General features: G+C 42.8%; 1 protein-coding gene across 7 annotated transcripts in view; it reads right to left on the bottom strand.

Moving 5' to 3' along the window:
* The window catches only part of TNK2 (tyrosine kinase non receptor 2), a 296,608-nt gene that overhangs the window by 30,744 nt on the left and 240,486 nt on the right, over positions 1 to 25,378 (bottom strand). For all 7 annotated transcript variants that reach the window (XM_077487599.1, XM_077487600.1, XM_077487598.1 and 4 more), the window contains 2 exons: positions 17,067 to 17,261; positions 7,645 to 7,736 (listed from right to left, as the gene is read on the bottom strand). In XM_077487599.1, the coding sequence (XP_077343725.1) occupies positions 7,645 to 7,736; positions 17,067 to 17,261 (287 nt within the window). The remainder of the gene's footprint in view (positions 1 to 7,644; positions 7,737 to 17,066; positions 17,262 to 25,378) is intronic.

The raw sequence follows: 25,378 nt of genomic DNA, 5'->3' as shown, positions 1-25,378 counted from the left end.
TGAGCGGACTGTTTGCTGAAACTGTTTGACGGACAAAGTTGGGCGAACAGTCCCCGCGTGTGTACGCGGCCTTAGGAAAAAAAAAAAAAAAAAAACATAGTACACAAGCCTTATCTCCTGTTAGCAAGTATGCCTGCTGCCTGCGGGCATCATTGTCACTTACTCTTAACTAGTTCTGATGCACTCCATGAGCCCCAAAAAGTACAACGTGACTTTGGACACAACTGAGTGCACAAGCACACTGCTATCCATGCCAGTTTCTCTGTGGATCTCACTGAATCCTAGGTACAGGCTGCATATGGGAAATCAACTTCCTGTCCACAGGGAAAGTAAAACCCTCCTCTCCTGGTGTGAAGTCCCATTTTTGTCATTCAAATATCAAATACCACAGCCTCCCACTGTAATTCTTGCGTTTTGAAATTGAGAAAAAGAGGTCAAGCCTTAATCTCAACTCAGATTTGGAGAACAGTTTTGGCCTAGGATGCAAAAGGATAGAAATAGACGGGGATAGTTTTAAAAGCTAACCCAGAGATCACAAGGTGTGTGCACTTTAGCACTGTTGTTACCTTGTTTTTTTAGGCTGGGTTAGCTTCACTTTAAGGTACCATTTTCATTTTGACAATTTCTGCTAAGGAAATCTTGTGTTTTTCTCCAAGCCAGAAACAACATAAAATGTTGTGCACTGGAGTTCATTTTTCTAGTTTGTCCTATTTTTTCCAACCTAGTTTGATATTTCAGATTTACCCAGGTTGCAGTGATGATACATTAACAGCTCACCTGAGTGTGCTTTGCAGCTCACGTACCACTGATGTTCATCAAATAGACTTGCACGTTACAGCTCTCTTAGTAGTAGTTCAATAGAACATGGACAGAATGTGCTCTGAAAGCCATCAATGTATAGCCTTTATGTTTATCTGTTACTATGGTACTTATGACACACAAAGGCTTATTTGTAAACCAGGGCTCGACAAACCCCAGGCGCCAGGTCGCCAATGCGACCAGAAATCGCAACCTGGCACCTAAGCTGCCACCAGCCCACTCACTATTGATGCCCCAGACATGCAGCGCATAAACACTGACTGCCGTCCTCCTCCCTCCTCCACACTCAGCGGCGCCGTGCTAACGGAGAGAGGAGGATCTGTCAGATTTCAGCTTGATGTCGGGGTGGGCGGGACCCGACAGCTATCAAACACCAGCCAATTGGATCTGGGCGGGCTGCTACGTGTATGTAGCCCCGCCCCTTTTCTTAAGCAGCCCAATCGCTGGCTGGTGCTTGATAGCTGCCGAGTCCTGCCCACCCGGCCGGGCCCCGCCCACCCCGACATCAAGCTCAAATCTGACAGCTCCTCTGTTACATTTCAGTAACAGAGTGCTCCGTGTGAAACCTGCCAGTGCCACCTGCCAGCCCCAACCAGTGCCATCTGCCAGTGCCAACCAGTGCCACCGCCAATCAGTGCCACCTGCCAGTGTCAGTGCCACCACCAATCAGTGCCACCTGCTAGTGTCAACCAGTGCCACCGCCAATCAATACCACCTGCAACCACCAACCAGTGCCACCTGCCACCGCCAATCAGTGCCACCTACCAGTGACAATCAGTGCCACCTGCCACTACCAACCAGTGCCACCGTCAGTCAGTGCCACCTGCCAGTGCCGAGTGTCACCGTCAGTGCCACCTGCCAGTGCCGAGTGTCACTGTCAGTGTCACCTGCCAGTGCCATCTGCCACCACCAATCAGTGCCACCTGCCACCGCCAACCAGTGCCACCTGCCACTACCAATCAGTGCAACCTGCCACCACCTACCAGTGCCACCTGCCACCACCAACCAGTGCCACCTGCCAGTGCCACCGCCAATCAGTGCCACCTAGTGCCACCGCCAACCAGTGTCACCTGACAACACCAACCAGTGCCACTGGCAATCAGTGCCACCTGCCAGTGACAACTAGTGCCACCGCCAACCAGGGCCACCTGCCACTTCCAAACCAGTGCCACCTGTCAATCAGTGCCATGTGCCAGTGCCACCTGCCAGTGCCAATAGTGCCACCTGCCAGTGCCGAGTGTCACCGTCAGTGCCACCTGCCAGTGCCGAGTGTCACTGTCAGTGTCACCTGCCAGTGCCATCTGCCACCACCAATCAGTGCCACCTGCCACCGCCAACCAGTGCCACCTGCCACTACCAATCAGTGCAACCTGCCACCACCAACCAGTGCCACCTGCCACCACCAACCAGTGCCACCTAGTGCCACCGCCAACCAGTGTCACCTGACAACACCAACCAGTGCCACCTGCCAGTGACAACTAGTGCCACCGCCAACCAGGGCCACCTGCCACTTCCAAACCAGTGCCACCTGTCAATCAGTGCCATGTGCCAGTGCCACCTGCCAGTGCCAATAGTGCCACCTGCCAGTTCCAAACCAGTGTCACCTGCCAATGCCATCTGGCAGTTCCAAGTGCCTGCCAGTGGCAACCAGTGCCACCTGCCAGTGCCAGCCAGTGCCACCTGCCACCGCCAACCAGTGCCACCGCCTATCAGTGCCACCTGCCACCGCCAACCAGTGCCACTGCCAATCAGTGCCACCTGCCACTACCTGACAGTGCCACCGCCAATCAGTGCCAACTAATGCCACCACAAACCAGTGCCACCTGCCAACACCAACCAGTGCCACCACCAATCAGTGCCATCTGCCAGTGACAACTAGTGCCACCGCCAACCAGGGCCACCTGCCATCACCAACCAGGGCCACCTGCCACTTCCAAACCAGTGCCACCTGCCAATCAGTGCCACCGCCAGTGCCACCTGCCAGCTCCAAACCAGTGTCACCTGCCAGTTCCAACCAGTGTCACCTGCCAGTTCCAACCAGTGTCACCTGCCAGTTCCAACCAGGGTCCCCTGCCAGTTCCAACCAGGGTCCCCTGCCAGTTCCAACCAGGGTCCCCTGCCAGTTCCAACCAGGGTTACCTGCCCATGCCAACCAGTGTCACCTGCCGGTGCCATCTGGCAGTTCCACGTGCCTGCCAGTGGCAACCAGTGCCACCTGCCAGTGCCACCTGTCAGCCTTACTCTTTTTGGTCAGCCCATAACCCTGATGTAACAGGGTTTCAATGGAGTTATTGACTGGGTGCTCCACTGTGAGTTAGGGATAGGGAGTGAAAATGAGTGGCCTTACCCCGGGAGCTGACAATCCATACCACTCTAAAAAAAACAAAAAAAAAACTGGCTCCTAACTTTTTAACTGGCTCCTAAATTCAAAGCAAATTTGTCAACCCCTGTTGTAAACCATCACTTCACTGTGCATAATACAGACCATATTGAAGATTCTCATGTGCTTTCAGCAAGGTCTGAAAAACTTCCATATAGCTAGCAGATGGCAGTTCCAGCTATCAACTGAGAATGCAATGTTCTCTGTGCGGCATAATTAAAGCAACAGTCTCAATAACTACTTTTTTTCAATAACATTTGGCATATTTATTAACTATATGTCCATTAAATGAAAGGTGTTCTTTCAACAGGGCTGGAAGAACGACTGATAACTGTAAGAAGAATAAATTGGTATTGAGTGTTCTATTGCTAAAGTACAATGCCTGCAGGAAAACAACTGTAAATAGGCCCTACGAAGAACATCATAATATATATTATGCATCAGTGTATAGTAAAAAAAAAAAAAAAAAATTGACATTCACATATCACTCTAGACAAATACGATTTTTGTATTGCTGTAAAATCCCTTTCTTGGAGGCCATTGAGGTATACAGAAAGTCAGACACTGTCAAGTTATACTACCTACCAGAAAATTTGAACACTGCCAAACATGCCTCAGTCTTTAGCAAGCAGTACTATAATCATAAACACAGAGGGGTGGGTCCTGTCTCTTTCAATGGTACATGCAGACAAACCCCCACCAGGGAAACACTGAATTGACAAGGACCACAACCTGCAAGCGATATGAAGAGGACTTCTGAGTCCAGCAAAGAATGCAGAGTTCAATCCCATGAAGTTAGCATACCCAAGGGGGTAGGTACAAGGAAAAAAATCTCAATAAGAGTAGGCGAGAAAGGAAGGCTAGAACCTAAACACAAACTGGTGAGATGGGTTACAGCCCTGATGGTGCGGAAGATAAGTTCACTGGTTATACAAAATATGCATTTGCAGTAAGTGCCAAGAGAAAAATTGCTAAAAATGTATCTTGCCTATTTCTGTAATCAAGATTAACAGTGCTAAGCATGCTTCGAACTCTCCATATCCAACAAAGCAGTAGGATCCATTCATTGCACAAAAGGCAGTAGTCTTATCAGGACAGCAAAGAATAATTGCCTAAATGGATCTAGAACAGAGAACACAGTCAAAAAGGCCTTTGGCATGAATCTGCAGGCCTAACAAAATGAGAGGGGGCTGACCCCAGGGGACAGGTCCCACAGAGTCTGCATGGCCTTTCCTATTCCTAACAGAGCATACCTACAGCAGGAGACTAGTTTGTTCCACCCAGTGACTGCCTAGGAACATACAGGGACTTCCTCTGATCTTCTTCACCAGCCTGCCAACTTTATAACAACATGACTTAGACAGAGATAAGGAGAAACTTTGTAACACTTTGTTCTTTTAGATCAAAGGAATGAACTTTGGTCTGTAAGGGAGGGCAGTTCAACAATTTAAAGACTAAACCTATCTCTGATATTTCTTGTTTAAAAGTTAAAATCTGTATTTTTGCTCGAAAATTACTTAGAACCCCCAAATATTATATATATTTTTTAGCAGACACCCTAAAAAATAAAATGCCGGTTGTTGCAATATTTTATTTCACACTGTATTTGCGCAGAGGTCTTTCAAATGCATTTTTTTTTTAAAACCACACTTTAATGAATTAATGGAAAACTAAACGGTAAAGTTAGCCCAATTTTTTTGTATAATGTGAAATATGATGTTACGCCACAAGAATTGTGATCTTTATTCTAAGCAAAAAAACTGTGATTCTCATTTTGGCCAGAATCGTGCAGCTCTACTCCATATTCAAAAGAAGTTGTTGAGGAGAACAACTTTTCAGGGGATTGTCCTTACGGGGATCAGCATGGGTAACACTAAGACCTATGGTACCAGAAACAAGCTACTACCTCTCCTGAAGTAGGAATGACTCCTGTTTACCTTAGTAGGTAAAAACGCAGCAGTACCTAGATAGACTCCCACAGTGTCCGAGCCAGGAGACCTACCCAGAGCGTAATCACACAATATAACAAGAACCACCTGTTCTTGGACAGCAAAATGCAGCCCCAGAGATCATTTTCCAATGAAAGGGACCCCCCTGGAGATGGGGCGATAAGCTGGTGGCAGCCACCAGATGAGAAGCCTGAAATGATCCTGCCAGAACCAATTGGTCCCCAGAGACAGACACCTTGGTCTATACCAGATTTACATTTGCAACAACAGAGGAAGGGGCTTAGGTAGACTGAGAAGAGATGAGAAAAAATAAGGTGCCTCTGAGAGGAAGCTCCTGCAAGGGAGGAAAGAAGGCTGACTCCCTGTCAAACAAAGAGGGGCCGAGGAGAAACATGCTGTGGACCCTTCCAGCAAGGAACTAAGCAGGTGTGCACTGCCTACAGGTGACAAGTTCTCAAGCAAAACCCTAACAAAGCTGGATCTAGACAGATGTTAAAGGTGTTAGGCCCTTTGAAAAGATGTTAATTGATAGGATTCCCAGTAGAGCTGCACGATTAATCGTTAAAAAAAGCGATCTCGATTCACTCCCCTGACGATCTCCCCTGCTGAGAGTTGGCAATTCTTTCATATAAACAAGTGGAGAGATTATCTGCTCACTCAGCTGTCAAAAGAAAGCATCCCAGGCAATCTGCCAAGTTTAAAACATTGTAACTAACTTACTTCTTAGATCAAAGGGATAGAACTTCTTGTGTAAACAAATAATCTGGGCAGTCTGCCAAGCTTGTGTAAATGCAGGAAGTTTAACCACTTAAAGTCTAAATCTTTTTCTGACACCTCTTTCTTAAGTTAAAATCAATATTTTTTGCTAGAAAATTACTTGGAACCCCCAAACACACATACTATATATATATATATATATATATATATATATATATATAAATATATAATTTTAGCAGAGACCCTAGGGAATAAAATGGCAATTGCTGCGATATTTTATGTCACACTGTGTTCGCCCAGCAGTCTTTCAAATGCAATTGTTTGGAAAAAAATACACTTCAATAAGTAAAAAATAAAAAAATAAACAGTAAAGTTTTTTTTGTTTTAATGTGATAGAGGATGTTACGCCACGAGAATCGTGAGAGAATCGTGATCTATCTTCTAAGCAAAAAAAATCGTGATTCTCATTTTAGCCAGAATCGTGCAGCTCTAGTCCCCAGTAACTATGCTCTTCCCGGGCGTCATCTGAGCAATCAGGATGCTAGGAAAAGGGCACTATGCCAGACACAGGCATCAACACTCTGAGAAATATCAGGTGTGACAAAGCTGAGGATTTCATTAAGGATTCATATCCCTGTTGGGATTCATAGCGAAATTAGAGAATGGGTGGTGCCCAAAATGATACACTGCTCCAGAAGTTGAGCTGACACATGAATAAGAACAAGGAGCTCTGGGTTGAGGAGACTTACAGCGGCTAGGGGAAGGCCTGTTAATCTGTGAGAGGGCACAGAGGAGCAGCGAGTGAGCTAATAAAGAATGTCAGAGGCAAAGAAAAAAATGTGTGCATCAGAAGGGGCACTCTGCAACTGAATGCCCTAAGGGCAAAATAGCCAAGGATCCCCGAGGATAAGCAACCATGCACTACTTAAAAGTGGTGGCAGATCTTCATGTTGTAACATTCCGTGAGGGCTTAGCAGGTTTCTTGCTTCCCATCCTGCAAATTGTCTGAGAATCAAGCTTAGCAAGCCTTGTTTGTACTCAATTCAGAAGCAATCAGAAAAGGAAAAGCCAGTCAGGAAAGTTGCCATGGACAAACCAGCTCAAGCAGCTGTGTATCAATGAATCTTAATAGAAGTCAGTATGAGGAAGGGATTAAAAATAAAACTGACCACAAAAGCTTGCAAATAAAAAAAAAAACTTAAAAAAAGTTTAGACTTTTTCTCAGCAGAGCTGAAGAAAAATAGTCCATCTTCTTAGGACACTAGGAAAAACCTAAGGCATGCTGGGCAGAGAGGGGTTTATCTTAGGCTGGCCTACAGACATTTTTTGTTTGCAGGGGCCAAATCCTCCTGGGAGTTCCAACAGTATCGGACTTCCTTTGTCCCTAAATGGGCATGAAAGGTTTTTATTTTATTTTTATTGTTGCAGATAACAACTGCACTTTATAGTATCAGTGAAATGTACAGAACATCCTGCACATATACAGTATGTTATCCCAACAAAGTTTAGCTGCAGGATCTCAGGGAGGTAATGTTGTGCTTTTTCTACTATAGCTCATATACTATAACGCATTGTACCATTTTGAATATAATTTTATCATCTGTGTATCACATATTTCCCTGCACATTGAAAAGAAAAGCTATTTCTTGCATTCTAGTAACATGTAGAAAATATGTTTAATTCTGCAAAAGTCACTGATGTTTCCGAAAGGAAACTGCAGAGATACTTTCAGCAATCTGGAATACAAAGTACACGTTGACAAACATTTAAGTTACTCACTTTTTGCCCTCCCTGGCAGTTGAGTTGGTCTAGCAGTTCCTTGATCCAGACCTAGTATATCAGGAGGATCCATGGGATTTCCCAAGTACAGCCTGTAGGGGGACACAGAGAACATATTACAAGAAATGGCCTCATGAACTTCAAAGCATCATGAAAATATGTACTATCCATATATCGCCACTAATCATAATCCACACGGACTTTCGTGAAAAACTAGACATGACTACTGACTGATTAAATGAACGCAACATCATCTAAAACCAGGTGTTTTGCTGCAACTGTTATTACTACTACTCCTGTTTCTGCTGTTACTTCTAATATTAATAATCCTGCAGCTACTGGTATTAGTGCTTCTGCTGCTAATGCTACTACTACTGCTACTATTACTAAAACACTTGCTGCTGTTACTACTATTAGTACTTCTGCTGCTACTTCTACTAATACTGCTACTGATTACAAAAACAATATAAATCTACACACACACACACACACACACACATATATATAGTAATGAGTCACAAATACAGCATTTAAATAAAAAAAATTCAAGTTACAATATGACCAAGCCCACCAGCTTGCAAAACTGCCTGCAATGTGCAATTTGACAACTGACTAAAAGTGCGTGCCAAACCAAGCAGATCCTACAAATGAGTTATCTATGTTTGTGACTATGAAAGAGACATGGATTCCAGCCACAAACACTGCAGGAGTTAAAGCTGTGGATCAGAATGATTCACCTCTCTTGAAGGTGCAGGACAAAGATCCCCTTATTCCTGGGATAAATGCATATATGTAGGTGGGGAAACTTTATGGAATGCAAAGAGAGCCATGGTTATTAGGTTCCTGTGAAAACCCCTTCATAAGTAAGGACATTTTACAACTACTGTCAATGGCATACCAGAGCACCAAAAAAAGCTCAGGTACCCACAACTTGTGTTGTATTCAAATGACAACTTTACAGACTTGTTAAATGTGTCCTCTACAGAAATGTTGGTGCCTCAACACACACACACACACACACACACACACACACACACACACACACACACACACACACACATATATATGCACTGTGGAAGGCTCTAAGAGCACCTCACTGTTTCCACTGTTCAATACCAACACTGGCTCAACTAACCTGGTTCTGGGTCATTTAGTGAATCACATTTTGCACAAAACCTGCAGAAAGCTTAAAGTGGATGTAAACCCTCACATATACCCAGGGAAGAGAACAGCCTCATACGATACACAGAGAAACTAATCTCCCTACATAAGTTTTACATGTATCTCTGTCGTCTTCCGCTTTATATACTGTTTAGAAAGTGCACATCGTGTTAACATTTTCACTTCCTGATTCAGCAGTAGCAGTGTAGTGTTGGATTACACTGGGAGACAGCTGATTGGAGGAAAGGCACACCTCACCCTCCAGATAGGCAGAGACTTCAGCTGTCCTGTGAGTAGAGCAGCTGTCTGCTAATCTATTTATAGCACCCACCTTGACACAAAATTCAGGCTGGTTTTATCATGTGTCTGAGAACTTGTTAGAGGTTATCATGCTGATAACAGAAGAACGGAGCAGGAGAAAGCCACCGGACTTAGGGCTTTGAAGAGAGATAAGAAAACACTGCAGATATATGTACCCAGCTCAAATTTGATGAATCTGGTTTACATCCACTAAAGTAAAATTACAGTCATCTCCAGCAATAGGAGTTCCGTTTTCAGTGAGATACTAATTACCATAAAACAAGAATACTGATCACATGGTGATAATAAAGGCAGATACTAAATTGCATTTAATTCGGTAAAGGCTCTAGCAAGAAAAAGAAAAATATGCAGCAAAGCTGCTTTTAACCTGAAAGGGATTATTTTGCCTCAACCAAAATAGTTTTAAAACTGCAGAATATTTAACAGGATTATTTTAATGCTTTAAAAACATAAGTGTATAAATTGCAAAGAAATATACTGTATGTTCAAGGGGCATCCCTATTGGCTCATTTCTTATGCATGTTCACCTGTCTCCTCCTTAGTAATTCTGCACAATGACTGTGCTTTACTGCTCCTCTCTCAGAACAAGTCTGTGGATCTGGTATAACCTGTCTGAGAAACAGCAGGCAGCCTATAGGGTCAAACAAGCTCATATCCACAGTCGTTAGCAAGGATATTAATATGTGCCAGTTCTTTAAACCAATAATTCACAATGTTATATTGTAGTTCATTTTAAGAATCATTATACAATTTCTATTAAGGTTTCAGAAATACGGACAGGAGACAGTTTACCATTATGCCCAGTCTCAAGAGTCACAAGGCAATTTGATTTAGCAATGAATGGACCTCAAACATGGAGGATGTTTGCTTATGTGAAAATAATAATATAACAAAAATGTAAAAAATTACGCTCCAGCAACATTATGTTAACTCACCACAACCCACATGCTTTGCTCTATAGATTTGTGTATCATACAACACAATCATACCCTCTTGCATGTTGTGTGACCTGCCTAATATTTTGAATTTAATATAATTGCCTGTTAAAGAATGCACAAATGTTTGCTGTAAAAAACAGTAAACATGCCAAGGGTGAGCTAGAGCTAGACATAAACACAGATGTTAGTCAAAACCATTGCAACACGTGACATATTTACCGTTCATCCTGAAGGATCCTGTTGTGTGCTTGTAGCTGCTGGTGGGAAGAAGAAGAGGGAAGCTGGCAGCCCTGTGGTGGTAGAGGGCACACGGGGTTGGGAGGGGGGCGCTGGTCAGCAGGGGGAAATGTATGGTGCACAGGGAGGGTGATCAGTGCAGTGGGGAGGGGAGGGAAATTACTGGAACCGATCTGTATGGCTTCTTCTGGAGCAACTGAAAAACTTGCAGGAGTGAGAGGAGAGAAGGCCAGCTTCCTGCTGCTGCAGAAGGCCATACAGGTGATCGGTTCCAGTAATTGCTCCCCTTCCATGTGCATCACCCTCCCTGGCCACATCTGATTCACCCAGCTGGTCTGAGCCCCATACAGGAGGACTGGTTGTGCTCCCTTATCCATGGTCCTGTGTCTTGGGATAATAATAAGATAAGCATAGGGGCCAGAACCATGATGGACACATGTGGTGCGGAAGATGAGCTTATTGGCAGAGCAACAAAGTGCTAAAGATCCATGGAAAAACAAAAGAAATGATGGTGTTGCTGGAAAAAAAGGGACATGCAAGCGCACGTCCATGTCTACAGAGGCCAGAATGTCTCCCTAATGCAGAGAGGTTATGACAAGCCTGGTGGATTCCAAGAGGAATTTTGGCTTCAGGTGAGAACTTTCAAGACCTTTTTGATTCAAGATGGGGCAAGTGCCCCATTTTGGTTTGGGAACTGTAAAAAGGTTGAAATAAAACACATAAAACCTTTCTGCCACAAAAATTGAGACAATACCTGCTTGATCCAGAAGATCTGCAAGGCTACATGGAGGTCTGCCATTCTTTGCAGTAACACAGCTGGTAACCACCTCCCATACACAGGTATCTAAAATGTCTAGGTGTCCTCAAAGCTAACAGATATTATCCCACAGCGTAAAGTGAGAGTGTCCGTTCATGCTGAATAGGACTTGCCTGCAGGCTTAGGGGATTTAGAAGCTCAGGGTTTGCAACTGAACTGGGCTTATGGTTTGGGTCTGGCCTCAGAGGATTACGCCTGGGGGTAATGAAAGGACTCTTCTTAACCTCAGAAGGGGGGGGGGGGGGGGGTGAGTCTTCCCAGCATGAAGCTTAGGCTTCCTCTGCAGGGGTAGATAATTTCCCTTAGTGAAATGTTCACTGATAGGAGACTCAGTGAAACGAGAAGGGAGACATCCACTGACCTGTCTACACAGTAGAGCTGTTGACAGGAAATACAAGCCCTCCACAAATGGGAAATTAGTGTTGCGGAATGCTGGATCCCTTTCTCATGAGTCTAGTCCTTTACCCTAATGTTTGACAGACTAGCATCACATCCATGGCAGGTTGCAATGCAGGGCCTGCCAGAGAAAACATGGTCCTAAAAAGAATCTCCACACATTTATCAACTGGATCCGTAAACACTGGCATATGCTCTATAAGAGTTGTCAGTGCTTTATTAACCATTTGTCCATCACACCATGCAGAAATACAACGGCAGGGTGGCAGCTCTGCACTGGATCATGTATCTAATACGTTATCAGCGCTTCCAGGTAGGGGATGCACACACACTTGCAGCCCCTCCTGTGCTGTGATTTGTTATAGCACAAGCCAATCAGTGGGTACTGGCCAATGATTGATCACCTACACTCACTGGTCAGCTCCATCATTCAGGGAAGGAAACTCTGTGTTGTAAACAACACAGAGCTCCAAACACTGACAGGTGATCTTGCTGTTTTTTTAAACCCTGCAAAGCAGAGAAAGAGCAGAGTAAAAGCAGCACATAACACACACACAGTAAACATTGTTAGGCACACATTTAACCCTTTGATTGCCCCCTAGATGTTAACCCCCTTCCCAGCCACTGTCATTAATACAGAGACAGTGTATAGTATTAATCACTGTATTAGTGTCACTATTGATGTCAGTTATCAGCTAGTGTCAGCCAGCATCAGCTAGTGTCAGATTGCCTGCCATACTATTACAGTCCCAATATAAGTTGCTGATCACTGCCATCACTAGTATAAATAAATACAAATTCCTTTATACTGTATATACCAGACGCCAGTGCTCAAAATTTTTGGGGGGGGTGCAAACTGAAAAATTCTGAAAAAAAATCATCAATTGCATCCTCACTGTGCTTATCAAACAAAGCCACTGTGCTCATCAATTGCAGCCACTTTGCCATCAAACGCAGCCACTGTGCTCATCAAACGCAGCCACTATGCCCATCAAATACCGCCACTGTGTCCATTAAATGCCACCACTGTGCCAATTAAATGCCACCACTGTGACCCCCCCCCCCCCACCCACTTGCCATCTGCCCTGCACTTAGCCTGTCTCAATGAGGCAGGAGGTGACGGCGGCAAGCGGTGTCCTCCATGAGTCTTCTATCGTTCCTCTCCTCCTGATAGGTGTCCAATCACAGCGCCTGTCGTTTTAGCCAATCAGGTGATGGGTAACAGACCCGAGCACCTGATTGGTGGAGAGGCGGTTTAGTATTAAGAAAGTGAATATTCATTCACTGTTCTAACACACCTGGGTAAACTGCGAGCACCAAGCATGGTGCTCGCAAGTCACCTTCTTTGACGCCTATTAGAGCCTATGGCTCTAATCAGGTGCTTCAAAACACCCCCCTCCGCTGTAATTCAGTCGCCCAAAAAAGGGGGTGGCAGCGGCAGCCATGGATAGATTCATGCAATGCATGAATCTATCCATTGGTCATAGAAGGGGTGGCTGGAGAGAGGGGGCGGTGCCTGTATTTACTTTTGTCAAATTTCTGTCTTTTTTCATTTATATCACAAAAAAATCAAATCAATCAAATACCATCAAAAGAAAGTTCCATTTGAGGTGAAAAAAATTATAAATATTGAATTTGTGTACAGTGTTCCATGACCGTGCAATTGCCAGTTAAAATAGCGCAGTGCCGAATAGCAAAAAGTGCTTGGTCATGAAGGGAGTAAAATTTTCCAGCAGTCAAGTGGTTAAGAAGGGACACTGCCTAATCAATAGTGGTAACTTATTACTAGAGAACTTCTCATGTGGGTAAAGGACTGCAAAAACATTTTGGAGGTGTTAATAATTTATCAGGAGTTTTCCAGTCGCTGTACAGGGCATTTGGCAATAGGGAGTGCTTTGGAATAGTTTTAGTAATCTTATGGCCTCTAAGGTTATCCTACACAGGTAGCAGCACTAGTGGAAGCTACGGCCTGCTGTTACAATTGTAAGTTGACATGTATAACATCAATAAGAAGTGAAGCGATCTCTCTTAAGTCTTGGTGTTATGGCAACTTTTCTAATTAGAGAAAAGGCATCTATCCAAATAGTACACTAACAAACAACTGAGGCAAGCTGGGAGGGGTTATACCAGGCTGGTCACTGTTTTTTTTTTTTTCAAGTGTCCAAATCCTGCTGTAGGCAGCAGTATAACCCAATTGTCTATGAATCCTGTGTCCCTCAATGTACAACAAAGTGGAGTTTACATTTAAGGGTATTACAGCTAGACAATTGTTAGTCTACAATATCACCTCCATTACCTATAGTTTCTGAAATGTCACTTTGTCCTTCTATTGTACCCAAACCTGCTGTGATATTCAGATATCCAATATTTTGTTTCAATACACGTCTACGGAATGGAGCAGTGATAAATTATTTTATGATCAGATGTACAGTATCTCATAAAAGTGAGTACACCCCTCACATTTGTGTAAATATTTTATATTTTTTTATGTGACAACACTGAAGAAATTACATAGGTTTTTCCTTGCTGTGTTCAGATTTCTAGTAAGGTGGCGCAGTGGGAGTGTTCTGCTGCCTCGCCATATCTCGATATAATAGACATGCTGATCTGCATAGCCATGCCCGCTGACGAAGATGTGATGACAAAACGCGTATAGGCCTGACTATGCAGCTGTCCTGTGTCTGTATGCTATTGCAAGTTATCCCGGGACTCGCCGCCCCTGCCTGTTAAACCATTTCAGCGGGGTAGCGGTGAGATTTAACTTATTGTAGCTGGACAGGTATGATTGATACTTTATGCAAAGAGTCAAGTGTTTACATTATATGCAGTTTTTTATTTGTGTGTGGAGTGCGACTCAACTATTAAACAGGTCACACTATGGATCTTCTTGTGTTTGTGTTTTTCACATGACCATTTGAATTATAAATGAGATCCCGGTGAGAGTGAGCCTTCAGCTGAGGAATATTTTGATGAGCAAGTATACATTCTCTGGCAACCTGTTTTGAGCAATACAAGTGGTGATTTGTGAAGCGCTTGATATTAACCCTTGAGGGGGTAAGTGCACAACCAAAGGGGGTCACACAGAGCACGAGGTGCCTGTTTGGTGTTGTGTGGATTCGCCGAAACTATTTCCTATACAGTCTGTGGGTTTCTGTCGCACTTCTCGCACTTTATGAATTACATTCTTTGGGACTTTATGAACTATATGTCTCTTTTTTTAACTGTATACATTTTTAGCAGTGTGTATGAAATTTTATCACACAGATGTTTAATTAATTAGTTAAGTATTAGCGCTGTCAATATGCTGGTGATGACTATGGTTAAAATATTATTGCTATATATATATATATATATATATATATATATATTTGCAGATTTGACATATGATTAATAACAGCTGCTTTTTTAGAGATATTGGTTGTTTTTTCATTGAGCGCTAGGATCAGTAATATACATTTTTTTATTATTGATATTTGTATTATAACTCACAGCCATTAATGGCTAAACGGTTGGCAACAAAAGTGAGTAAATGCTTAGTGAAAATGTCCAAATTGGGCCCAAAGTGTCAATATTTTGTAACGTGCCATTATTTTCCAGCACTGCCTTATCCCTCTTGGGCATGGAGTTCACCAGAGCTTCACAGGTTGCCACTGGAATCCTCTTCCACTCCTCCATGATGACATAACGGAGCTGGTGGATGTTAGAGGACCTTGGGCTCCTTCGCCATCTGTTTGATACTCAATAGGGTTTAGGTCTGGAAACATGCTTGGCCAGTCCATCATCTTTATGCTCAGCTTCTATAGCAAGGCAGTAGTCGTCTTGAAGGTGTCTATGGAGTCGTTATAATGTTGGAATACTGCCCTGTGGCACAGCCTCCAAAGGGAGGGGATCATGCTCGGCTTCAGTATGTCACAGCACATGTTGGCATTTATGGTTCCCTTAATGAACTGCAGCTCTCCAGTGCTGGCAGCACTCATGCAGCCCCAGATCATGACACTCCCACCACCATGCTTGACTGTAGGCCTGACACACTCATCTTTGTACTACTCATCTGGTTGCCACCACACACGTTTGACACCATTTGAACCAAATAAGTTTATCTTGGTCTCATCAGACCACAGGACGTGATTCCAATAATCCACGTCCTTAGTCTGCTTGTCTTCAGAAAACTACGGGCTTTCTTGTGCATCATCTTTAGAAGAGGCTTCCTTCTGAGATGACAGCCAAGCAGACCAATTTGATGCAGTGTGTGGCATATGGTCTGAGCACTGACAGGCTGTCACCCCCACCCCTTCAATCTCTGCAGCAATGTTAGCAGCACTCGTACATCTATCTCCCAAAGACAACCTCTGAATATGATGCTGAGTATGTGCACTCAACTTCTTTGGTCGACCTTGGCGAGGCCTGTTCTGAGTGGAACCTGTCCTGTTAAACTGCTGTATAGTCTTGGCCACCATGCTGCAGCTCAGATTTAGGGTCTTGCCAAACTTCTTTTACCCTGGGTCATCTTTTTGTAGAGTAACAATATTTTTTTCAGATCCTCAGAGAGTTCTTTGGCATGAGGTGCCATGTTGAACTTCCAGTGACCGGTATCAGACAGTGAGAGTGATAAAACCAAATTTAACACAACTGTTCCCCATTCACACACGAGACCTTGTAACACTCCCCATGACACCGGGGAGTGAAAATGGCTAATTGGGCCCAATTTGAACATATTCAGTTAGCGGGGGTAAACACTTTTGTTGTTATTGGTTTATACATTAATGGCTTTGTGTTGTTATTTTGAGGGGACAGCAAATTTACACTGTTATACAAGCTGTACACTCACTACTTTACATTGTAGCAAAGTGTAATTTCTTCGGTGTTGTCACATGAAAAGATATAATAAAATATTTACAAAATGTGAGGGGTGTACTCACTTTTGTGAGATACTGTATATGAAAAAATATCCATAGTCCCTAATAGGAGGAGAAAAGTTTTAGTATCCCAGGTTTTTAAGCATGGGTATGGAATGGACCTTGTTTAATACCTAACATGCATTGATTTACGGTATATTACCTTGGCTCAAGCATCAAAAGTGATATAAAAAGAGAAAGATTACTCATAGCTAATACATTTCCATCTTTAGCTTTTCTAGGGCAGAATAAACACAAAAGGAAAACTGTGACTGATTTTGGCCAACAAACACACTTCCACAGCTAGAGACTTGTACATGAATCCAATGTGCACACCAACTGATTTAGAGTATAGGTCATGGTATGTCTTTTTTTTTTTTACCTTTGGCAGAATCAATTCCCTAAATGTGGTGTCAATACAATGCATTTTACTAATTTCATATCCCTTCTTGCCTCTAAAAGCATTTATCATAGACACTTTATCCAGCTTGTATTGTGAATGCTACTATGCTGGAATGTCAGAGGATTCATTGTCTTCAGCAGGACTTGAAAGGCACAGAGCATTACATTTTACATCAAATAGAAACATAATAGAGAAATAGCAGATCAGCGTGCAGACAAACCAAGGCATTTCTGAACATTGTTTTTGGAACTTACTCATCAATCCTGTCAGGGAAGCCCCAGCAGTGAGCAGGCACAGTATCTCCATGACCGGTGTGGATAAAGCTGTTCTTTAGGGGTCGGCTAATATCATGAGCAGACAGTCCAGCTACAGATGTCACAGCATTGCGTGGAAATTGACCAACCTTCAACGTGCTCTTGTTCTGACCTCTCCACCAATAATTCTCTGCCCTGTGGAAAAGACAAATGTCATGGCACGAGAAAAAACTAAAATTAACAGATTCTCTCAGCAAAAGCAATACCGACTAGAGGAAGGGGGAGGGGGGGGGCACAGTACATGGAAAACCACAAAGGGAATGCTGTCTCACGTCTTTCTTGGCTCACCATAAGAACACGGTAACCACAGCTTCCAGCAGATGTCTACATCCTCAGTAGTACAGGTTTATAAGACTGGAGTGGTTACGTGTTCAGTTTGTAAGATTAACTATTTGGCCAATTAACACGTGGGTGCATGCATAGTAAAGACTGAGTCAGCCTGTCTTCCTGTCATCCCCAGAGAGGCACGCACAGACACAGCACAATCCCTGAAATGTTCAGATGTCACAAGCCCTCCTTCCTGCCTTCTCTGGAATTTCTTCCCTCTTTCACTAATTACCTGGCTCACAACGTCAGCAACTTGAGGGGGCAATGGGCAAGATATGACTGGTATCCTCTTATTACTAGGGCTAATCAAATAAAGGCAAACGGAAGTGAAGCCCAATTAATGTGGCAGGACACTAAAACAGTTTGTCTCCCACACAACCTGCCAAGCAGAACAAGCCATAAAATCCCTTCATATTACACTGAGCAATCTGTGTGGAACTACAGCTAATTTAACGACATGTATAGATGTATATGACATCTCATATAGTTCAGGATATGTAGAGAAACTTACGTGTGTGTGTGTGTGTGTGTGTGTGTGTGTGTGTGTGTGTGTGTGTGTGTGTGTGTGTGTGTGTGTGTGTGAGAGAGAGAGAGAGAGTGAGTGTGTGTGTGTGTGTGTGTGTGTGTGTGTGTGTGTGTGTGTGTGTGTGTGTGAACACTGCCATAAAAAATGTCACCAAACAAGGGTGTGGGACAGCACAGGACAGAATTTCAGGATAGACGTGACATGTAAGAAAACACGGACCTAACTCACATTCAGGTAACACCAATCAAATCTACATGCTATCATTCACAGAAACCTTTACTAGATGTTGTCAAATTAAACGTATGCCCAAGGGAAATTCATCTAATGGCACATGACTACAAATGTAGACAGTTCTGTACTATTCCTACAATCATGAGCAATTACCGTTCTATTGCTCCCTTGTGTCTAACCATTACAAGAAATACAGGAAAGAATTGTGAACAGCTATGACCGGTAAATATACAAATAAAACTAATTCATACTTGTCTAAATTGGCATTGTGGATTAAAATCTTTTATTTTTTTTGTTTACAAACGATTTTTTATTTTTGTTGTAAATAAAAAGACATACATTCGTAATTGCAAAGTATAGTCACATACATAACAATTGTAATCTATTACGAGATAATCCGGTGATATTCACATTACCAAAGGTAAATGATAACAAGGGATTATGTTGAATCTTAAAAAAAAAATTGAAATGTCAGTATAAGACGACTTTACACTAATGGGCATCTGTGAATTGAATGTTACATGTGTGTGCATGTAAAAACACAAATCAGACAGCTATTGACAGTGAGCCCCAGTATGTGATTAGAAGCTAGTTTTAAGGTAATCGTTTTTAGCTCTACCAGATGTTATTAGAAGATTACTTACACAGCCCCAGAGAAAGAAATGCAACCTGTGTCCCCTGTTCTGACAGGACTTGTGTCCCTGCTGCTCTTACACCTCTTTCCCCTCCCCCCCCCCCCTCACTTGTAACCCATCCCTTCTCTGAAGATCAGCTCACCTGCCCCCGCTGTGTGACTGCCAGCAGGAATGGGAGCTGTGTGTGGGTGTGTAAGAGTGTATCTAAGCTGCAGCACGCCATTGGTACACAGGCCGGGTCAAAGGAAATGAGTGCATTTAAGTTCATTGTTCTGCGTTTAACCCATTCTTTGGCAGCCACTGATTTCATCAGAACCATAGAGCACTGACAAATACCTGTTGTAATACAAGCTGACAATGAAGTCAGCAAGAAAAAAAAATGGATAAAATGTTATTAATATGAGGTAACTAACATGCTACAAGAATGACCTCAAAGTATAATTATCAGGTGTATCTATAAAAACCTTCAGCATGGACACCATACACAGCACTGAAAGTGACCGCACACACAACCTATGCTTGATCGATTCTGTAATCAACTCGGGAAATATATATATAAGGGAGGAGAGGCAGAGAAATTGATTTTGCCCATATGCTTTAAGAACAAACTGATATTGATCAGGATATGCTTTGTATGAAGCAATGAACCTGTTCTTTGTACGACCAAAAAGTGAAACCTTTTACATTTATACTTTGAGCCCCACAACTTAAAGCGGAGTTACACTCATTTTTCATAATTACCCCCAATGCTATTTGCACATATAGCCATTGACTTTTTGGATATTTAAATGGGGAAATTTGTAAAGAAAGTACCTTTTTTTTTTCAAATTAGTCTTCCCCGTGATCTCCAGTCAGCTTTAGTCTGATGTAAAATAGTATTTAACCACATAAGGACCGAGCCTCTTTCTGAGATTTGGTGTTTACAAGTTAAAAACAGTTTTGTTTTGTTTTTTGCTAGAAAATTACTTAGAACCCCCAAACATTATACATTTTATTTCTAACACCCTAGAGAATAAAATGGTGGTCGTTGCAATAGTTTCTGTCACACCGTATTTGAGCAGCGGTCTTACAAGCGCACTTTTTTGGGAAAAAATACACTTTTTTGAATTAAAAAATAAGACAACAGTAAAGTTAGCCCAATTTTTTTTTATATTGTGAAAGATATTGTTACGCCAAGTAAATTGATACCTAAGATGTCATGCTTCAAAATTGCACCCGGTCGTGGAATGGCAACAAACTATTACCCTTAAAAATCTCCATAGGCGACATTTAAAAAATTCTACAGGTTGCATGTTTTGAGTTATAGAGGAGGTCTAGGACTCAAATTATTTCTCTCGCTCTACCAATCATGGCAATACTTCACGTGTGCTTTGAACACCGTTTTCATATGCCGACGCTACTCACATATTCGTTTGCTTCTGCACGTGCGCTCGTCGGGACGGGGCGTGTTAAAAAAATGTTTTTCTTATTTATTTTACCTTTTATTTTTACACTTAAAAAAAAGTCACTTTTATTCCTATTACAAGAAATGTAAACATCCATTGGAATAGAAAAAAGCTTGACAGGACCTTTTAAATATGAGATCTGGGGTCAAAAAGAACTTAAATATCATATTTAGACTAAAATACAATAGAAAAAAATGTATTTTATTTTTTTTTAAATGGCCCTTTAAGAGTTATGGGCGGAAGTGACGTTTTGACATCGCTTCCGCCCAGCAATTATATGGAGACAGGTGGGGGCCATCTTCCCCTCACTCGTCTCCATACTGAGCCAACAAGAGGACGCGATCGCCTCCGCCGCTTCCGGTAAGCGGCAGAGGGCAATGGATCAAGCGGGGAGGGCCTCTCCCGCCACCGATAAAAGTGATCTCATGATGACTCTGCCACAGAGACCACTTTTATCTTGTAGCAGACCGCACGCTGAAAAGGGGGAAACTGGGGGTTATGGCAGCCAGCTGCTGCCATAACAACGATATCCTCCTTCAAACAGCCGCTGTAAACCTGCGGCGGGCGGTTGGAAAGTAAATCTAAATCCAACATTTCATATTCCTGATATATGCCTGTTGTACCATGTACTTGTATGAGAATGTATCCTGTTCTCTTTGTATTGCTTCCTTTATGTGAAATCCCTGGTGTTCCTGCTAGTCACACACCCTCTGCACAGCCTTTCACTGGGAAGATCAGTGTACTGCTGCTTCTCCTCCCCCTGGTTCTTATGTGGCTGAGAACAAAGGGAATGTGATCACATTTATAATGTTTTTTTATTTGATCTATACACAAAAGCTTTGCCTTTCTGCCTTGCTTCATACCAGTGCAGCTTTGAAATCACAATACTTCACTAATTCCATAGTATTAAAAGATCTCCCTTGAGCTCGTGTCAAAACATTAGAAGGTAATAAGGCTTACCTGTAGGTACTGGAAATATCTCCTGCACGATTTAGGAGATATTTACCACATAGACTTGCGCAAACGTCATCTGCCCATGCGCACTGAAGAAAGGGCACGATCATGCGGTTTCTAAATGGCCTGTGCCATGTTCAGCAGCTCCAAAGCGACTCCAGACAGTCACAGAGCCGGAGTCCAGGGGCCTTGGAAGGAAGAGGCGTGAAGATGGATGCGGCCACCAGCGGGGACATTGCGGGCTTCGTTTGCAGGTAAGTGGTAAATAATGGGCTAATATGCAATGCATACTAGCCCATTATTTGCAGGTAAGTAGGAAATAATGGGCTAGTATGTGATGCATACTAGCCCATTATGCTTTTACTGTGCAGGGAGCAAAAGAGTAAGTAAAACCAATCAGGGTTTATTTCCTCTTTAAGGGAAACGTGTAGTTAAAGAACTAGAAGGCTGCCATTTTGGACCGCTCTTTGAAAAAATGTTAGCGGATTAATTTTAATCCAATGGCTTCAATACTTGAGGCACTGACCCACAACAACTTTACAGATCAGGAGTACTTTTTTCCCCTGTTTCTCCTCTGTTTTCTAGGTCAGTAACTCAAAGTATTGAGGTCAAAGACAGAGAAGCAACCGTTTATTTTAACACTTCCAGAGGACCATATACATCTATTCGGCCTCTCAGAAGTGGGTCTTTATTTGTGGGGCCGCATATATGCTCATCGCTCTTTGTAATGGGAGCACAACACACAATGCACTCCCAGCACAGATACCAGGTTTTCGCCAACGATTGGGACCCGGGACTCCAGATTCTGTGTCACCTGATCGCTGTGATAGCCTCTGATTGGCTATCACAGTGATCAGTCACTGTGAGCCCGTCTCTGAGTTTACTTCCTCTTCTGAATGAAGACAAAGGTACATTGTGTCTTTCTATTCTTGCAGGAGAGGAAGATATAAACAAAAGTGTGTAAAAAATTAAATAACATTTTCAAATAAAGAAAGAAATAACTAGATCAAGGTATGGTAGGGTCAGTGTTAGGGTCAAGGTAAGGGTCAAAGCCCATGGTCAGCATATTTTGGGTAGAATTTTTTTAAATTATTGTCAGTGTGTTTTAGGCATGATATAAAAAAATGAAAAATGCGCACCATTGTTCATGGGCCCTACTACGGTACAAACAACAACATATACATATGTGGTATCACTGCGACCGACAGGAGCAGAAGAATTTATTTTTGGGTTGTTCTTAGGTGGTAAACTATGGAAATAGCAAGAAATATACAGCTACATAAAAAAAAAAAATTATTTTACTACTTTGGTATAGTTTTCCTTTGATAATAAAAAAATTGGGAGATAAAAAAATCCCCAATTGGTCCTGAAAAAAAACAAGACATAATCAACCTGGATACACTAAGTAGTTGCAATGATATGTATACTTTTACTAACAAATGTCAAAGTTGCAAAATTGTGCTTGGGCATTGGGATTTGTTTTACCCTTAGTCACTAAAAGGTTAAAGCTGGCCACTCACATTACAATACAGTTGTAGATTCTATGCAAAATAATCAGATTACATAGAGCAATGGGCTACCTAAACAATTCATTGCATTTTTCTCCCCTTAGAAAGGCCCACATACTACACAGCTGGTAAGTTTAAAATTAGATTTGCATTCAGATTGTAATGTGTGCAGCCTGCTTTAGGAGATCAGCAAAGACAACCCCTATATTTCTCTAAAGGGATGTTTTCAAATAGTTACCTGAAATTACCCCAATTTGTTCTAGCCAGAAGAGCAAATCAATTTACACAGTTATTTTTAATCAATGCTCCCACCTGCTCTATACAAATTCAAGTTCAGGAATTTAATTTTGTGATAAATATTCATAAAACAGGATCTTAAAAATAATTTCCTGGTGCAGAGGACCATATTGCTTGCAATAAATGATCAAATGGGAGCTCCAAAAAATCTGCTTTGCTTATCATGAAACTCTTTATATATTCCTGTTCAGTTCTTTTGTTGTCGTAGATTAGTGTTAAAATATACAATATCCCGGATGACCATGTGTAATATAATAGTGCTCCTTTGAAACAAATGCTTCTTACAGTTGTCAGTTAGGTTATATGGTAGTGTGTTGTGTGTGTTTGTGTGTGTTTGTGTGTGTGCGTGTGTTAATCTGTGCACACATACTCAAGCTAGGCTGCAGTTATCAGTCTACATAGCCTGTCCCTGACGCCCGGGCACAATTACGAGGTGTGGTTGTGATGGGCGCTCCTCCATGACTCACATGTAGCTCTCCACCCAGACCTGATAACCTAACCATAGGGTGAGTCAATGGCACACTCTATGAGTAACCCCTGATTTTCCAGTACATTAGGAAGAGAACAGCTTTTACAGCAAACTGACGCATACAACAAGTCACTAGAAAGAACAATCACTAAAACCACTAGAGAACAATCCAACCAATCACATAAGCTGCTGTCACAAAACACCAAATAAGCTTTAGGGAAATAAGAAATTTGTCTTCTTCTAAACAGGAGGGTACAAGTCTAAAGCAAAGCCACCAGTTACTATATAAGAAATGTTTCCAGCTATAATGATACCTTCTAGAATAACTTTACATACCATGAAGCATGTTCTGTAAAGGGTACCTGTAGTGTTTGCCTGAAATACAAACATAGCTAGTTTTGAACAAAATAATTTGTCATCTCGCCCCCTGCAGAGCCCTGCCTTAATGAACCTTTACAAACCCAGACATTCTGAATAATCAGTTTTTGCAGAAGCATAGGTACACATCCCACACGATGGACCTGATGACTGGTTGTTTTAGCTGGGAGATGGGCAGTGCTTGTTGGGCATTTTCTACTCACCTAGAAGTTTGGAATTTTGATGCCATCTAGACACCAACATCAGGGAGTATCTGTGTATTGTGAGTACCTGACTGTTGTCTGAGTAGTATGTGGATTGTTAGTACTTGTGTATTGCGTGTGCACGGGGTCTGCGAGTGCATGTGGGTCTGCGAGTACCTGTGTATTGTCTTGTTGAGTACCTGTGTATTGTCTTGTTGAGTATTACTGTCAGGAAGATAGCTTATAGGTAATTTGGACAGGGAATAATCCCCAATCCTCATTAAATTAGTAGGTACGATGCCTGCCAATCGTGGGCGAATACTGCTGTGCAAATTGTAAGCACATTGCTTCCCTGGAAGCCCAGGTTCTGAATCTGGGGAAGGACTGAGAAGACCCTCCATACTAAAGGAGAGTTGGGAACGTACCTGGCAGGTTCCGGCAGGGGCCAGCACAGAGGCAGGTGGAGACAAAGAGGTGCAGGCACCAGAAAAGAGTAGATGGGTGACAGTCAGGAAGGGTAGAGGGGGAAGTGCCAGGGAGGCCGATCCAGAGCTGGAGAATCCCAATAAGTATGTTTCATTGAGTGACATTGGTGAAACCAGTCAGGGACCAGCACTGCTGGAGCTGAGGGACTCCTAGCTGCTGGAGGAAGAACTCCTCCAGTGAGATAGGGAGGGAAGCAGAGAGAAAGGAAAGACAGACTCTGGTGGTAGGGGACTCAATTCTTAGGACAGAGAGGGCAATCTGTAACAAGGACCAGTAGCGACAAACTGTATGCTGTCTACTGGGAGCTCGGATTTGGCACATCACAGATCTGGTGGACGGATTACTGGGAGGGACTGGGGAAGACGCGGCTATCATGGTGCACTTTGGCACCAATGACAAAGTCAGAGGCAGATGTAGTGTCCTAAAGAACGATTTTAGGGACTTGGGAGCTAAATTGAGGAAAAGGACCTCCAAGGTAGTATTCTCACAAATACTACCGGTACGTCAAGCCACACCAGAAAGGCAGAGGGAGATTAGGGAAGTAAACAAGTGGCTGAGGAGCTGGTGAGGAGATGGTGAATTAAGGAGGGATTAGAGGTAGAGATAGTCAGCGCGGAACATAATCCAAAGGGTAGTATTGGGGGCATTAGTGGTAGGTTGATTAAAGCACATAAACCCAAGGTAACTATAGTAACAAGTCCTAGTTGCAATCTCGGAAACACCCGATAATAGGATAGTATGCGACCGGTCTAGACTACATGGCATGTTCACCAATACCAGGAGCCTGGCAGACAAGATGGGTGAACTAGTGATA

Source organism: Lithobates pipiens, unplaced genomic scaffold, assembly GCF_037356315.1.
Source record: "Lithobates pipiens isolate NorthernLeopardFrog02 unplaced genomic scaffold, aLitPip1_a1.2 Scaffold_18, whole genome shotgun sequence".
Lineage (NCBI taxonomy): Eukaryota > Metazoa > Chordata > Amphibia > Anura > Ranidae > Lithobates > Lithobates pipiens.
The sequence above is the reverse complement of the archived record's forward strand: the minus strand, read 5'-3'. Positions and strand labels throughout refer to the sequence as shown.